This window comes from Eleginops maclovinus, chromosome 11 (genome assembly GCF_036324505.1).
Source record: "Eleginops maclovinus isolate JMC-PN-2008 ecotype Puerto Natales chromosome 11, JC_Emac_rtc_rv5, whole genome shotgun sequence".
Classification (NCBI taxonomy): domain Eukaryota; kingdom Metazoa; phylum Chordata; class Actinopteri; order Perciformes; family Eleginopidae; genus Eleginops; species Eleginops maclovinus.
In genome coordinates this window covers 6,842,517-6,858,329 of record NC_086359.1, presented here as the reverse complement: position 1 = coordinate 6,858,329, position 15,813 = coordinate 6,842,517, and the positions used below count along the sequence as shown (strand labels likewise).

Here is a 15,813-nt window from a genome sequence, read left to right as displayed (position 1 = left end):
ACCCCCCCCCATATAACATACTTATTTACTTGGACCTCGGTGTTTAAGGACAGGGTGTCTCCTGCCTCCATGTCCCCCAGGAAGCTTGTTCAGAGGTGAGATTACTGAAGTAATTCAGAGCAGTTTTTCCACCAGATGACCCGGGACACTGTCCCTACATGTTTGGTGCCTGTTCTGCCATTGGATACTATACACTCCAGCAGATGGTTATCATTGGATATCCACACCAAAGAATAGATCTGACAATGTCATGCACACATCAGGGACCTGAAGATCTGTTGCTTCTGATGCTGAAGCTGCTGATGGTGAAGCCACTGTTAGTTCGTTCAGGTACACAACTCAAAGAGGCAACAACGTGAGCTCACTGCCACAGAGTAACTCCAGTCAGAAAGTGGTGGAGCAGCTTGTTATGTTGAACAATTTAAGGAAGAGTATGCGCATCACAAAAAGTATTTCAGAAGCTGTTTGAAAAAAAAGTGATTTAAGTTAGATCAGCACCAAACTATAGATAGATAGATGGATGGATTTTACTTCAGGAGGTAACAGGTCATGATCCTATCCAGATGAGAACACAGAGGAATGATAAGCGGATGCAGGCAGAAGGATACAGATGCGCTATAAATACAGCAGCAGTGCACTGTTACATAATTTTAGACTCACACGCACTCACATCCTGCTATCTCTGGGACTTGGGGCTGGATTACGGACCTGTGAGGTCTTGTCATCGAATCACGCGCCAACACAATCTTACAGACCCGTGGGTGGTGGACTAAATCGTGGTCAGGGGACCTGCAGCGAGACAATCCTGTGTGCGTGTATAAGGATGACGGCACAGCTCCACGATTTTCACGAAACACCACGTCATGAATGCCGTTGAAATTTAGAGAAATGTAAAACCAATAATGACAGTCATCAGTGGCAGATATCTAGTGGACAGGGGTGGGTTTAACATTTCTGGAGGAAGATAATCACATTAGATACATGGACTTTGTTGAAAGGGCTTACAGAGATGACGCACCGTGCGTCTGTGCCAGCGGTGGTGCTCCCTGTTTCGATCGCTTGTACTCTGGTGGCGATATAACCACGCTGCTACGTCAGAGTGACAGCGATGACGCAGAGGGTGAAGCACACTGAAGAAAAACCATCCAGCAAAGCTCAGAGATGCGATGTTATTTCATGTAGTGATTGTTGCTTGTTTTCCTGGTGTTTTTTCATGTCAAGGTTATAGTTTGTGTGTTTAACTTCTGCTTTGTCGAATAATGATTGCTTCATGGTTTGAAACCTATTTTTAGATTGTTGGTGCTGCTGTCTTAAAACTCCTGCAACATATTAGTAAGAATATGTTTTAGCATCCAAGGTCCTTTTATGGTTCAATCAAGATATATTATGTAGGCATCATTATTCACAGGAACACTTTTAATTTATTTTTTACTGATAGCTTTATAAGTAAGAATGGCAAAACCATTTCATTAATAATGCTCCAAAATATGGTTGTTTTTTGTAAGAATGGCCAGACCGAGGTGTCCCATTAATCAGCAGAATGGGTTTGTCAAGCATATTTAATGACTGTGTATCGAAAAACTGAATATATATATATACAATTGGGTGACTTATACACCCACCACAACTGCCACACAGCACCCCCTGGCGAACCCTCCTTTCCTGAGTGTAGTCTGCTCTGCACAGACCACTGCGCGCAACAGCAACGCCGCGCTGCGGTCCCGATCAGGAAGTGAATCTGAAGGAAATAAGCGACTGTGGAGGTAGAATGACATAGAGGGGGAGAAGTGGGAGAAGAGCGAGATACAAGAGACTGACCGAGGGAGGGATCGACCCTTGTTTCTGGACCCTGTATTGAGCTGCTGGAGATACTGCACCGCCAAAAAAAATGCTCATAAAGGAATTGTAAGTAGTGTGTGCGTGTGTGTGTGTATGTGTGTGTGTGTGTGTGTGTGTGTGTGTGTGTGTGTGTGTGTGTGTGTGTGTGTGTGTGTGTGTGTGTGTGTGTGTGTGTTTATCCCTGTGGTTTCGCAGCGCTGACATTGTGGCCAGTTGTCCTAGAGTGGAATTACAAGTTTGTGGCCAGGCTGATCTACATACCGTATATGTAGGACTCCGTGTCTGTCATAATTGTTCATGACACTCCATCACCGAATAAACCGACAGATAGATAGAGCCGCAGCTGTGGTCGCATCAGCAGCCGGTGCAGTCTGTGCCCTTCACATTTTCCATCACTCGTGAAATCATGAGGCTTTTACTTTAGCGGATAAATGAATGTCCTTTGCATGGTGCTAAAATGAAGGATGCTCAAGAGGAGTGGAGCTGAGGGAGAAATGGCTGATGTAAGCCGTGCCGTGCCGGGGTCCATCCCCGTGAGCCGCTGTGGCCATGTTATTGATGCGCGGTGAAGGTGAAACGACTGATGGAGCATTCCGGCATTTGCCTCTGGAGGAATGGAGATAGCCAAGTGTATAGGATCCCCATAGTGTGGAAGTGGGCAGGTAGCAAACAGAGGAGGTGGTTGCAAAGCATTGGCAAAAAATGGCAAATGGCGAGGTTTTTGACGCACCAGTCAGACATTTCTGAGATTTTGACAGCTGGGCCGAAGCGACAGGATAGCACATGAAGCGGCGTCGTGCGTGCTAACGAAAAGATTTGGGAATAGTTTAGCACGTTACTGTAACACGTTGCTTGTACAGGCCTCAGTGTTCTGTGAGGAGAACAGACAGAGGCCTGCTCACTGTCAGCTGGTGGTTATTATAAGGGTAAGGCCGGTGGATTGCAGATGAACTGGTGATTTTTGGCCTACGAAATCGTATATCTTATTATTATTCATTGTTTTCGAGTTCAGACAGGATGTTAATTCCTTCATTTCCAAGATCTTTCAGCCTGTACACTATATTCAGTTAGCCTTAAAGAGCAACTGACCCACCTGTATAAAAAAAGTAATCAGCATGGTTTGCTCCACGTTTGAAGTGTTACAGTAGAGTTTCAGATGGTTTTGCCCACTATTTTCTATAAAGTATTTAAAATATATACATACATTTTTAAGATGCATGTATGAGCTTTGTTTTATTGCAATTCTATGGCAAGGTCAGAGCTATATGCTATCATAAATTGGCACACATTTTAAGCTATTGGCAGCTTCAGCACCTAAAAATAGCAATGATCTAGAACAGCTTAACTGATCAGAACCTGACATTACATTAATCAGCACTTGTTGTTTTCTGGATTTTTCACCAAATGACTTCAATCAATTAATGTCCCTGTATAGTCAAAGCTCAGGCTGAGAGTGATGGCATGGCTGATGATCTGGGGTGATTAAGGAGAGTCTGGCTCTCAGCAGTCTGCCTGGAAATGTATTTGGTCACGATTACATCCTGAATGCTGTAAACACACAGACACATGGAGAAAATGTACATGAACAAACACGTACACTGAGATGGTATCGCAGGGGTAAAGAGACAGTGAATGACCCATTTGCTGCTGTAGTACAGACAGGCTGTGTCTTTTATTCTGTACTGCTCACCTAAACCACTGACCTAAATCACTCCTGCTCCATTTTTTGTACGATGTCATGAGCTTTTGCAAGTGAACATTGGTACAGTAGCCAATGTGAAGTGTGATGTAGAGAATAAGAGTGAAAGATTACAGGTTGACCAAAGACTGTTCTCCCCAGTTGAGCGGCTTTTCTTTGATGATTTCTACTCAACATAAGAGATATTTGTAAAAGACAGAGACAGAGTGTGTCGTTCTCTGTAATGCCCCCAAAGCAAATTTGTGAGATTAGGCTATACAAATGAAATTGAATTTACTTGAATACGGGGTAAAATGAAAAGAAAAACCATGCAGGAGAGAAGAGGGGTGTTGGTTTTCTGAAGCAACAGAGAGACACCTGATCTCCCTGCCAAGACCTTTAGACCAAGGAGATTTACAGAGAGAGGGACCATTAAGGTGTCTTGACTCTTTGTTTTATTTAATTATAAATTCAAGTGTGTTTTCCAAATTAGATGCATTTGCCTGAATTTAAGCAGAACAAAAATACTTATTTTGGAAGAACTGTTTTTAAAACTACAATACTTCCATTTGACACGACAGACTCTGCCTTTGTTGCAGCATCTGGCCTCCCATCCAATGTTTGGCTGGGACTCAGACCCAGATTACACTCAGTGGCAAATGGGATGCAGGATTATCGGAATTTGGGCGTACATCACAAAGTTACAAAAGAATAAACAAAGCTGCACACTGTGCGTGAGGTGCTACAAAGTTCACACGTGTCAGAGACAGTTTGTTTTCAGCAGCATTTTCACAATCCCCAGAAATAGTATTTTGTAGTCTTGCCTCACATGCTAATACTGCAAGTGTGTGTGCAGTACTGCGGCTACATAAGCAAAGATTAAGTTACCATACATTTGAACCATTTTCATTTTGAGTATCCCACTCCATCAACATCAATAACTTATAAGCAGACCGTTTTTCCCCCCATTATTATATATTTGTCAAATTGTGACCAAGCTAGAGAACACAATGTTGTTAATTGTTATTTATCTTTTTATACACTTCTGTAATGTATACCATGCGTCACATTACATTAGCTTACGTTTAAGATAGCATAGACATTACAAAAAAACATCAAAACATTAACCTCCCTTTATCCGACAGTTTCTTAAAAGTAACACTTCATCATCAGATCATATAAAAAACGTGTCTGAGACATTTCTCCTGGAGACATTATAGGCAACCATAACATTTAGCTATATTTAATAACAACCAAAAATACCTTTTTTAGTGTAACACTCTAATACAGAGATGTAAAAAATATGATATTTCTGTCTCGATTATGAAATAATGATAGCATTTTATAAACCATATCTTCATAGCTATAACCTTTAATGGAACATTTCCTGAACCTTTTTAGAAGAACCACTCAGCCTGTCTTCACAGCTCAGTTTTTGCATTTTATCTTTCTGTTTTCCTGCTTCAGTGAAGCATCTTCTCATCTTCTCCCTCAGAATAGAAATAATATATCACTTATTGTCTCCTGATGACTCAGTGTTAGAGCAACAGAGTGAAATATGTGAATTACATACCTAATGCCACTTTTTTCGTTCAGTTTTGAATCCACATTATTCTCCTTATTATTGTTTGATCATCCTATTTGTAATAAAGGACATGTCATGCCAAACAAAGTAACAGTAGCCTTATCATTTATGCTGCGCAAACGTTGAGGGAATTCTAATCTTTGCTCTGTGAGAGGGTACATTCCTCCAATAAGGACCATCGCTGTTTGATTGTCAGGTAGTGTTGGTAAAGCTTTTATATTTCATCATTACAACTCCCTGTGGGCTTTCTCCAGCTCAGCTGACGAGTCCTCTGAGACTGCTTCATGACAGAGACGCATGGTTGTCAGATAATTAGTGTCCAGATGTGTGGGGAGCTGAATGGTTTAAAGCATGGGTCCATTTCCTCACCATGTCACTCAGAGGGTCTCTCCAAGCTTATCTAGTTGACATATACAGTTTATTATTATCAAATTAAATAATGATTAATGTTGAACTATATTGCACATAACAAATGAGGTAGCACAGCTGTTAAGGTTTTCTTTTGCTCACTCAGAAAAACACAGTGAAACCACAGGGATGTAACGGGATTGAAAGAATGACTAAAAAATAAATGTTGTGAAACATTTTTTGCAGTGAGAACAAACATTTTGAGCTTGAGCTGGGTTTTAAGGCTTAAACATATGTATCTTAATGTCATCTGTTCAGTACCTTGTCTCGAAAAGGAATTACAGTCTGAGATTTTTACTGTGAGATTTTTGGAGTAACGTCCCTCCTCTTTCCTTCTTTTCCAGTCGAGTGATTCTTCCTATCTCTGTGGAAGAGGTAAGTTGTATTTCATTATATTTCAGTGTGTGTGTGTGTGTGTGTGTGTGTGTGTGTGTGTGTGTGTGTGTGTGTGTGTGTGTGTGTGTGTGTGTGTGTGTGTGTGTGTGTGTGTGTGTGTGTGTGTGTTGACATTGCTCAAGGCTCAGCTTTTGTTATCTGATTCTCTGGTTGACTGTACTCAGAAAAGTGAGACAGAAGGGCCTGCCATCACTAAAGCTGCTCCTTTTTTAAGGTGGCCTTTGAACTTAAATGCATTGATTCCTATGCTCAACATTTTCAAAAGTGATCTTGTGTTTCGCAAGATCTCGCAAACAGTACACAGAAAAAAGACAGAAGTGAAGAAAAGCTCTTCATCATACTATAGATGTTTCTTTCTCTGTCTTTTATTCCTCTTTTTCTCTGTGTCCCTGTGTCCCCTGCTATCCTAATTTCCTCACTTTGCTCGTCTATGCAGGCCAGCATCTTAAATGAGTAACCTGAAACTTCATTCGTGACTTCCTCTCTCGCTGTTGCCCTCATATCTATGCATTGCATGAGAGTAATTGACTTTTGGTGGAGGCTTTTGACTCATGCTGTTTATTAACAACAAATAAATATTGACTCCTCTAGCCAACAAGGACCATATCTACTATATTACACAGTAAACAGCTTGAAGTATGAGCATTCAGCAGCTGTGAGGAGTTTGCAGGACAGACAGCAACTGCAGCAAATGCATTTTGTGTCTTATACTTCCATGTCCTCTGGCTCAAGCTGTCTGTTGAGCTGTTTCTTCGCATTAACTTTGTGTGTTTGTATCCTTTATCCTAATCATATCTACATAAGAAGGCATGTCCAGCAGTGGCTCAGTAAGTAGGGGCTTGGACTGGGAATCGTAGGGTTGCCGGTTCCCGAACGGACTTGAAATATGGAAAGTGGACTGCTACTTGGAGAGGTCCCAGTTCACCTCCTAGGCCCTGCTGTGGTGCCCTTGAGCAAGGCACTGGACACCTCCAACCCCCCCTCCCCATTGCTCCCCTGGCGCTGCACAATAGCTGCCCACTGCTCCTAGTACTAGAATGGGTTAAATGCAGAGGACCAATTCAGAGGGTTTCATCCTCCGATTGATTCCTCTACAGCATGTGTGACAGATGCTGGATAACATACCTTGAGAGAAGCCTGAATACAAAAAGAAACGACCCCTATATCATGAACTACATCTGACCCCTCTGTCCTCTGTCCCTCTTCTTCTCTGTTTCCCTTGCTACATGTTAAAACGTTCACTGATCGGCTTCCAAAAAGCGGCTGTGTCTTCATTAGGAATGACTACAGATTAATATCTATGAAGAAAGGTTTTGTTTTGGGGATGAAACGAAACGTTCAACGAGGCTCTTCCAGCTGTTGAAACCCCTTGGAGAGTATTCAAAATTGAATATCCTGTGTTTGAACTTCCTCCGGAAGCTGTTTTTTTAACCCAAAGCTTTATCAGATGTCTATTTATTTTCCACTAAACAGGCAAGTCCTTGTATAACTCTCTAAGGACTTACCTCTCAAGGCCAGGTTGAATTATATTTGTCCAACACTATGACCCAAGAGGCTCTGCTGTTCTGCATCCCTTTTATTTCTTTGGCAGTGGCGGTGTCTACAGCTGACTTTGAGAAATGGAGTCTTTGTTGCTCTGCAGCTGGGTCTAGTCATTCAATTCAGAGTCTATTGTGGTCTATGTTTCCTCTCAGTGTTCACATTATGCATAGGTCAGTTTGGCATGGTTCTGGTCTTTGTGTTTCAGCTTCAGCAGCTTCACCTGTCCACACTGTTTTTATCTTTCATTGATGTTACTGTGGAGGAGTAACCTTCAAAATGCACAAAAAAGGTCAAAAGGTCATGGCTAAAATGAGCTCTCTTTGAATTGTGGCCTTTTATCCAAGAGATCTAAGATATTTGACACAATTTCTGGAACAGTCACCGTCCATCACTCTGAACACAGTGAGCAGTTGCCATTTAATAAAGGATGGGACTATTGATCTAAGTGTAAGCATCCTGTCCCAGTGCACATACATCTAGGATCAGGTCTCAATTTAGTAACCCCTAATTGAAATATAGAAGTCAAAAGTGATTTATGAGTGATCTAGAATTACTGACATAATCTACTTGCAAACGTGGACCCTATTAGAGAATATATTGTAGCTACAGAGGAGTTTAATAGGAAACCAATAAGCAATGCAAAATATTCATGTAAAGTTCTTTAGATGTCTTTCTTTCAAACAACAAAAATTGTATTTACTTTTTTATTGCTAGTTTTGAGGTTATTCATGTACCATTTGGCTCTTTAGACAATCTGTCAATTTGGTTGTGATTTGGGCGATATAAAGAAAATCTGCACGAAACTCATCACTCTTATTGTATTTCTTCATCGTGACTAACGAGTCTTCAACTTAATCTAAATGTACAATGTCAAATCCACCGTGGCTCCTAGATTGTAGGGCTTCACTGGGGATATGGTTAGATTTTAAAGTTCAATAGAAAAGAAAACATGTAATCTCTCTCCTGTGCAAATCCAAAGGTTTCATGTTTGTGATGTACGTTTGTCTGTCCTCTGGTGCAGCTTTGTTCAGGGGTTACATAGTGGATTAGACGTGATTAAGAAATGAAAGGAGCCATTGTCCTGTGTTTAAACGCTTGCATGCACACTTGGGAGCAGTAGGATGGGGAATGAGAGTTGGAGAGGGATGAGAGTGAGAGAAAGTGTACCATTTGTGCAGGAGGTTACAAGCTTGGTGCAACAACAAAAAGTGACTGGTCAATAAGACAAATAATACATCAAAATAGATTATGAGGATTCAGTGCTGAGGAAAGGAGAGTGTAGAGATCAGCTGAAGGATCAGAAGTAAAAGCAATCAACCCTTAAGATTGAAAAAGATGAGATGAAATAGAAATGTATGTGACAGCGAAAGCTTACCCATCTCCTGGATAATACGTGAGGAGGGAAACAGCTCCTTATTGCTCCCTTCGTACACAGTATCTCTTTCAGTTCAACCTGTCTTTCTCTCTGTTTTCCAGTACCAGGTCGGCCAGCTGTACTCTGTGGCTGAGGCCAGTAAGAATGAGACGGGTGGAGGAGAAGGAGTGGAGGTGCTAAAAAATGAGCCCTACGAGAAAGATGGAGAAAAGGGACAGTACACACACAAAATCTACCATTTGCAGAGGTAAGCAAATCGTCCAAAAAGTTTCAAAGTTCCATCAGGAAGACTTTAATCTCTAGGTGCATCTCTAGGCACCCATATATTTAAAAATGTCCCAGCTCCATTTTTAAGTCCCCCCCAAGTGGACTCCAGGCTACTCAGCTTTTCAAGGAATAGTTTGACGTTTTTCGGAAATACGTTTATTTGCGTTTGAAGAAAAGGTTGCTACCACTTTCTTCTGTTTACCAGCAGCAGCCAGGTTAGCTTAGCATAAGGACAGTAAGTGAAACGTTAATGTTGGCATGCTACCTAGCCACAATGACTTCTGCAGGTATAACATTTACCTTGTTCAACATTTAAGTTTAGCGTGTTTCCTCCTGCTACAATATTAACTCGTATTACTATATTAATATAAATTCCTGATGAGATTCCATTCAATAAGTATAAACAAATGATTAAATAACAATATATTTACCTTCTCTCCTCTGTCCTGCAGTAAAGTGCCGTCGTTCGTCAGAATGTTGGCTCCATCTTCAGCTCTCAACATCCACGAGAAAGCCTGGAACGCATACCCATACTGTCGCACAGGTAGCACACACTTCTACCCTTGCATCTCCCCTGTTATTTTAATCTAGTGATTCTCAATGCCACCATCCCCATGATATCTACTAAAAGCTCACATTTTTATAAATTGGGGTTTGAGTTCTGTCAATAAAGTCACTCTGCACTGCAATGTGTGAATACAGTTGATTAAAAGGACTTAGAAGTCACATCAATGCTGAACTATCTAACGGATGTCGTTCTCGAGTACCTCTGTGTCTCTGTACCTCTGTCACCTCTAAGGAGTAGTTGAATTATTAATTGCATGTCCAGCAAGAAGAGCCATGCAATCATTCAAGCCTTTCACGCTGAGTTCACACACATACACTAGCAGCTTTAAGACAGCTTTCATACAAACACACTGGACCTTCAAGGCACCAAGCACACACGATACCCACTGCTGAACATTGCCCTTGACCTCTGTAAATTGTCCAGTGCTATAACATTTCTCATATGTTCTTCAACTCTTTCTTTGTTTGCTCCTGTGCTTTCCTTAATCTGGCTCTGCAGTTATCACTGTAAGTATTTTTTCTTTACACTTACAGATTTCAAGTATGTCGACACAAAGGGAACAAATTAACCTGAAAGTTGAGAGAGAACTCTGATCCATATGACTGACAGAGCAGCAGCAGATCATCAGGCAGAGTGTGTGTTGCTTACATTACAGTATAACTGTTCCCTGTTATTCATGTGTGTTTCTCTTTTCTCTGCAGAACGAGTATATGAAAGAGAACTTCCTGATTAAGATTGAGACATGGCACAAACCAGACACGGGACATCTCGAAAATGTAATTAGTAAAGACTGTAATAAGCTGAGATGGTGCATGCATGAGGATTTGTTTATGTTGTTTTTGGAACAAGCACTAGTGCTTAATCACCAATCATACTGTATGGGAGGTTGTTTTGTTATTATTCATTCCTTTAAGGCTACAGTTTAATAAAAACATGTCCCACTGCTTCAGTCGGCTTACTTGTCATCTAGTTAAAAATTGCTCTATGAAGTATTGTGTTTACTGAAACCAGCCCCTAATTAAAGGTTTCCATACAGTAATTCATTTGGACGGTGCTCCTATGTAGCAATGAATATAATTATATAAAACAAATGTGCAAAACTGCTAAATATGTCTGTCTCTGATGTGTGTGTCTCTCTGCTTCTCTTTCAGGTACATGCTTTGGATCCAGAAACCTGGAAGAAGGTGGATGTAGTGTATCTTGATATCGCTGACAGAACCCAAGTGGAGCCGAAGGTAAAACCTTTTGCTTAAAATCCGACTTTTTGTGTCGCCTTCTTATCCATTTTGTTCATTTGAGTTTTTCTTGCATCTCTCCAGGACTACAAGCCAGAGGAGGATCCTTGTAAGTACAAGTCAGTGAAGACAGGACGAGGCCCTCTAGGACCAGACTGGAAGGTACAGCTTCTTGTTGTTACTTTATTAGCTGAAACAATTATAAATACTGAACTCCAACCACATTTGTGTTATATATTGATGTGCACAGATAGTTGTGTCCAAGCAATTATTAATTCAGTGCTAATACCTTATACACAACACACATTTCACCATAAGTAAGCAGGGCCATATTTAATTTTGATCACACTAAGGTCATGTTATTATGGGAATTCAACACCTATGTGTCTCTGAAATCATGGTTACTGCCCTGAATGCAGAAGAGTAAAGCCAAACCTGAATACAAAATATTGAGCCTATGTTATTTCATAGACAAGCAAAGCTGCTAAATAGGAATCCACTTACAATTGACATGTGTTGTCAATGTATATTTTTACTGACTATGGCCATGCAATCTTTGTTAAAATGTGTTTATGTTTATGTGTGCATTTGCAGAAGGAACTTCCTAAGAAGACAGACTGCCCGCACATGTGTGCCTACAAACTGGTCACTGTCAAATTCAAGTGGTGGGGCCTGCAAAATAAAGTGGAGAACTTTATTCAAAAGGTTCGTTTTCGGCTCAGGTTTTGGTTCATAGCAGTTTATCATTTTTAGTTGATTATGACATCCAGGCAGCCACAGGTCAACGTCAGCTACTGAGACGGGACTGTGTCCGTGCGCCATAGCGTCTCATATGCTGTTCATGCATACAGTACATACAGTGTCTCACATTTTAGTTTGAGATTGTGGTGGAAAAGTACTACCCACTATGAATGGGGTTGCACCAGCCTCTAGTGGATAAACAGGGTAATGCAGGGAGGGAATTAAACATCTCTGAAAAAAACTGCCTGATTGTATCATAAGGATTACAAAAATGTGCTTCCTTTCTATAAACAACCAGGTGACTTTCTCTTTGTCCTCATATGTTGTTTCACAGCAAGAGAAGCGTTTGTTCACTAATTTCCACCGTCAGCTGTTCTGCTGGATCGACAAGTGGATCGACTTGAACATGGAAGATATTCGTCGCATGGAGGAGGAGACACGCAAGGAGCTAGATGAGGTGAGCTCAAATGGATTCATAAATCAGTAAACATAATAATTAAACGAATTAATTTAAAGATAGAGTCATAAAATGGGACCGACTGAGGACATGCTCATGTTTGAATATGAATGTGAGTTTTTGTTTGTTCTGTGTGCATCAGATGAGAGTTAAGGACCCAGTGAAAGGGATGGTGGCTCTAGAGGACTGAGGTTGTGTTGGACCGTGAATGCTGCTGCTCATCAGGTGAGAGGAATTTTAAATGTTTTGTGTGACATCTCTAAAAATTGGTTTGGCTGAAAATGACAAGATTTTACTTCACAGCATGCCACATTTTGAGTTTAATTGATACACGTGACAGGCCTGCAATTGATATGAGACCATATCAGAGTTACATTTATATCAACACAAACAAAAAGCTACTTAAATTGGAATCGACAATTTTATTTCAGACATTACAATGAAAAACAATCTCTGCTCTTTAATAAAAGGATAACATAGACATAATTTTCCCCAATAAAGTGCTATATCTCACAAGGTTTTAGGAAAAAGTTTCCTTGGATGGAAATGGAGACATACAGTGGGGCAAAAAAGTATTTAGTCAGCCACCAATTGTGCAAGTTCTCCCATTTAAAAAGATGAGAGAGGCCTGTAATTTTTATCATAGGTATACCTCAACTATGAGAGACAGAATGAGAAAAAAAAATCCAGGAAATCACATTGTAGGATTTTTAATGAATTAATTATAAATTCCTCGGTAAAATAAGTATTTGGTCAATAACAAACAAGCAAGATTTCTGGCACTCACAGACCTGTAACTTCTTCTTTAAGAGGTTCCTCTGTCCTCCACTCGTTACCTGTATTAATGGCACCTTTTTGAACTCGTTATCAGTATAAAAGACACCTGTCCACAACCTCAAACAGTCATACTCCAAACTCCACTATGGCCAAGACCAAAGAGCTGTCAAAGGAGACCAGAGACAACATTGTAGACCTGCACCAGGCTGGGAAAACTGAATCTGCAATAGGTAAGCAGCTTGGTGTGAAGAAATCAACTGTGGGAGCAATTATTAGAAAATGGAAGACATACAAGACCACTGCTAATCTCCCTCGATCTGGGGCTCCACGCAAGATCTCACCCCGTGGGGTCAAAATGATCACAAGAACGGTGAGCAAAAATCCCAGAACCACACGGGGGGACCTAGTGAATGAACTGCAGAGAGCTGGGACCAAAGTAACAGAGGCTACCATCAGTAACACACTACGCCGCCAGGGACTTAAATCCTGCAGTTCCAGACGTGTCCCCCTGCTTAAGCCAGTACATGTCCAGGCCCGTCTGAAGTTTGCTAGAGGGCATTTGGATGATCCAGAAGAGGATTGGGAGAATGTCATATGGTCAGATGAAACCAAAATAGAACTTTTTGGTAAAAACTCAACTCGTCGTGTTTGGAGGAGAAAGAATGCAGAGTTGCATCCAAAGAACACCATACCTACTGTGAAGCATGGGGGTGGAAACATCATGCTTTGGGGCTGTTTTTCTGCAAAGGGACCAGGACGACTGATCCGTGTAAAGGAAAGAATGAATGGGGCCATGTATCGTGAGATTTTGAGTGAAAACCTCCTTCCATCAGCAAGGGCACTGAAGATGAAGCGTGGCTGGGTCTTTCAGCATGACCATGATCCCAAACACACCGCCAGGGCAACGAAGGAGTGGCTTCGTAAGAAGCATTTCAAGGTCCTGGAGTGGCCTAGCCAGTCTCCAGATCTCAACCCCATAGAAAATCTTTGGAGGGAGTTGAAAGTCTGTGTTGCCCAGCGACAGCCCCAAAACATCACTGCTTTAGAGGAGATCTGCATGGAGGAATGGGCCAAAATACCAGCAACAGTGTGTGAAAACCTTGTGAAGACTTACAGAAAACGTTTGACCTCTGTCATTGCCAACAAAGGGTATATAACAAAGTATTGAGATGAACTTTTGTTATTGACCAAATACTTATTTTCCACAATAATTTGAAAATAAATTCTTTAAAAATCCTACAATGTGATTTTCTGGATTTTTTTTCTCATTTTGTCTCTCATAGTTGAAGTGTACCTATGATAACAATTACAGGCCTCTCTCATCTTTTTAAATGGGAGAACTTGCACAATTGGTGGCTGACTAAATACTTTTTTGCCCCACTGTAAACACGCCATGGGAATTTCAAAATAAAGGCGTGATTTTATGTTGTGATGTTTTCATTGCAGTGATGATATTAGATAGTTTGTAGACAGTGCCTCTTGTTTATGCTCTTACCTCTTTCTATGTGTTTCAGACCGGACTACCCAGACACCAGCGGATTCACTTCCTCTTACTATTCCAACTGACACAACATCTGACCGGATGGTCCACCCCCCCAGACACACACACACACACACACACACACACACACACACACACACACACACACACACACACACACACACACACACACACACACACACACACACACACCCACACACACCCCTCCCGCTGTACAATCTGGTTTTCAGGGACCTGGACCCAGTAAACTCCCAGTTTTCAGATGATCTCCTCCAACCCATCCCACCTCCCTTAAGTCCCATCCACCTCTTTTTTTGTTTATCCATCCAGTGTCCCCATCTTACTACCTGCTGAGGCCTCCAGTAGCGACACTATAGATCTCTCCAGTCCTTCCTCTTTCTTTCTCTCAGTCACTAAACTGTTCTAAGCTACAGAGGAAATAGTGTCATTTATCTCTGCAATTTAGGATTTGTTTCTACTTTAAATATCCCAATGGTGTATATGTACAGTATACCGTATATAGGGGAGTTGAATAATTGTATTGAAATATATATATATATATATATATAAATATATATGAACAGGGTTTTTAAAAGGATTTGTCTGTGAGTTTGTCTGAGGATGTTTAGTTTTTCCAGAACAAGCTGTGCTCATTGTTGAGTTCTGATCCTGTGATTTTGTCTTTTATTGGATGGGGGGAGGCGTTTTGCTTAATACCTCCATCTCTCCATTTGTGTCATGCAGTGTTTCCTTTTGTTGTCCAAACAATTTGCAAAGTCCACCAACTTCAGCTGCAGAGTTGGGATTGTGCTGAGAGTGTTATGTAGTCCATGCTGTACCCCTGACCCTATATCTCCTGTAATATGTTGAGGCATTCGTTGGCTTTCCTGCTGCTTTGTGAGTTTGTGTGTGTGTGTGTGTGTGTGTGTGTGTGTGTGTGTGTGTGTGTGTGTGTGTGTGTGTGTAGCGTTGTGAGGTCATCAAGGTTTTCCAGCCATGTCTTTTTGTTTTTTATCTCATTAGGTCATTTCTAGCTCTTTAGATTCATCAGGCTGTTCAAACTGAAAATGCAGTTATTTAAACATGCAGTTATGCAAACACACACACACACACACACACACACACACACACACACACACACACACACACACACACACACACACACACACACACACACACACACACACACACACACACACACACACACACACATAGTATACAGGGATAGAAGTAAAATGTTTTACTCTGCAAAGTAAATGAGTCTCTTTCAACAGATTTACAATCCTTGTAGTTTCTGAACTCTACATCATGGCTGTGTTTTGAAAAACAGCCCCCCCCTGCTTGCTGTAGATATATAAATGGTTCTTTGAAAGTAAAAATGTATGTGATCCACATCAGTTCTTGCCCTGTCATCCATTCTGTCACCTCCAGTGGATAAATGGTC

General features: G+C 41.1%; 1 protein-coding gene across 1 annotated transcript; it reads left to right on the top strand.

Moving 5' to 3' along the window:
* The first annotated feature begins 1,673 nt into the window (after nucleotides 1–1,673).
* On the top strand, nucleotides 1,674–15,434 carry pitpnab (phosphatidylinositol transfer protein, alpha b). Its single transcript, XM_063894298.1, has 12 exons — nucleotides 1,674–1,905; nucleotides 5,855–5,885; nucleotides 8,925–9,070; nucleotides 9,543–9,634; nucleotides 10,157–10,164; nucleotides 10,360–10,434; nucleotides 10,810–10,893; nucleotides 10,978–11,055; nucleotides 11,488–11,598; nucleotides 11,969–12,091; nucleotides 12,234–12,316; nucleotides 14,383–15,434. The coding sequence occupies exons 1-11, from the start codon at nucleotides 1,889–1,891 to the stop codon at nucleotides 12,279–12,281; spliced, it is 813 nt and encodes a 270-aa protein (XP_063750368.1). The 5' UTR covers nucleotides 1,674–1,888; the 3' UTR covers nucleotides 12,282–12,316; nucleotides 14,383–15,434.
* Nucleotides 15,435–15,813: the final 379 nt, after the last annotated feature.

What these genes read in the sequence shown, in the direction of transcription:
- pitpnab (XM_063894298.1), top strand. An exon ending in CTCTAGGACCAGACTGGAAG is followed by an intron (nt 11,056 to 11,487) that starts GTACAGCTTCTT and finishes GTGCATTTGCAG; the next exon opens with AAGGAACTTCCTAAGAAGAC. An exon ending in CACGCAAGGAGCTAGATGAG is followed by an intron (nt 12,092 to 12,233) that starts GTGAGCTCAAAT and finishes TGTGTGCATCAG; the next exon opens with ATGAGAGTTAAGGACCCAGT.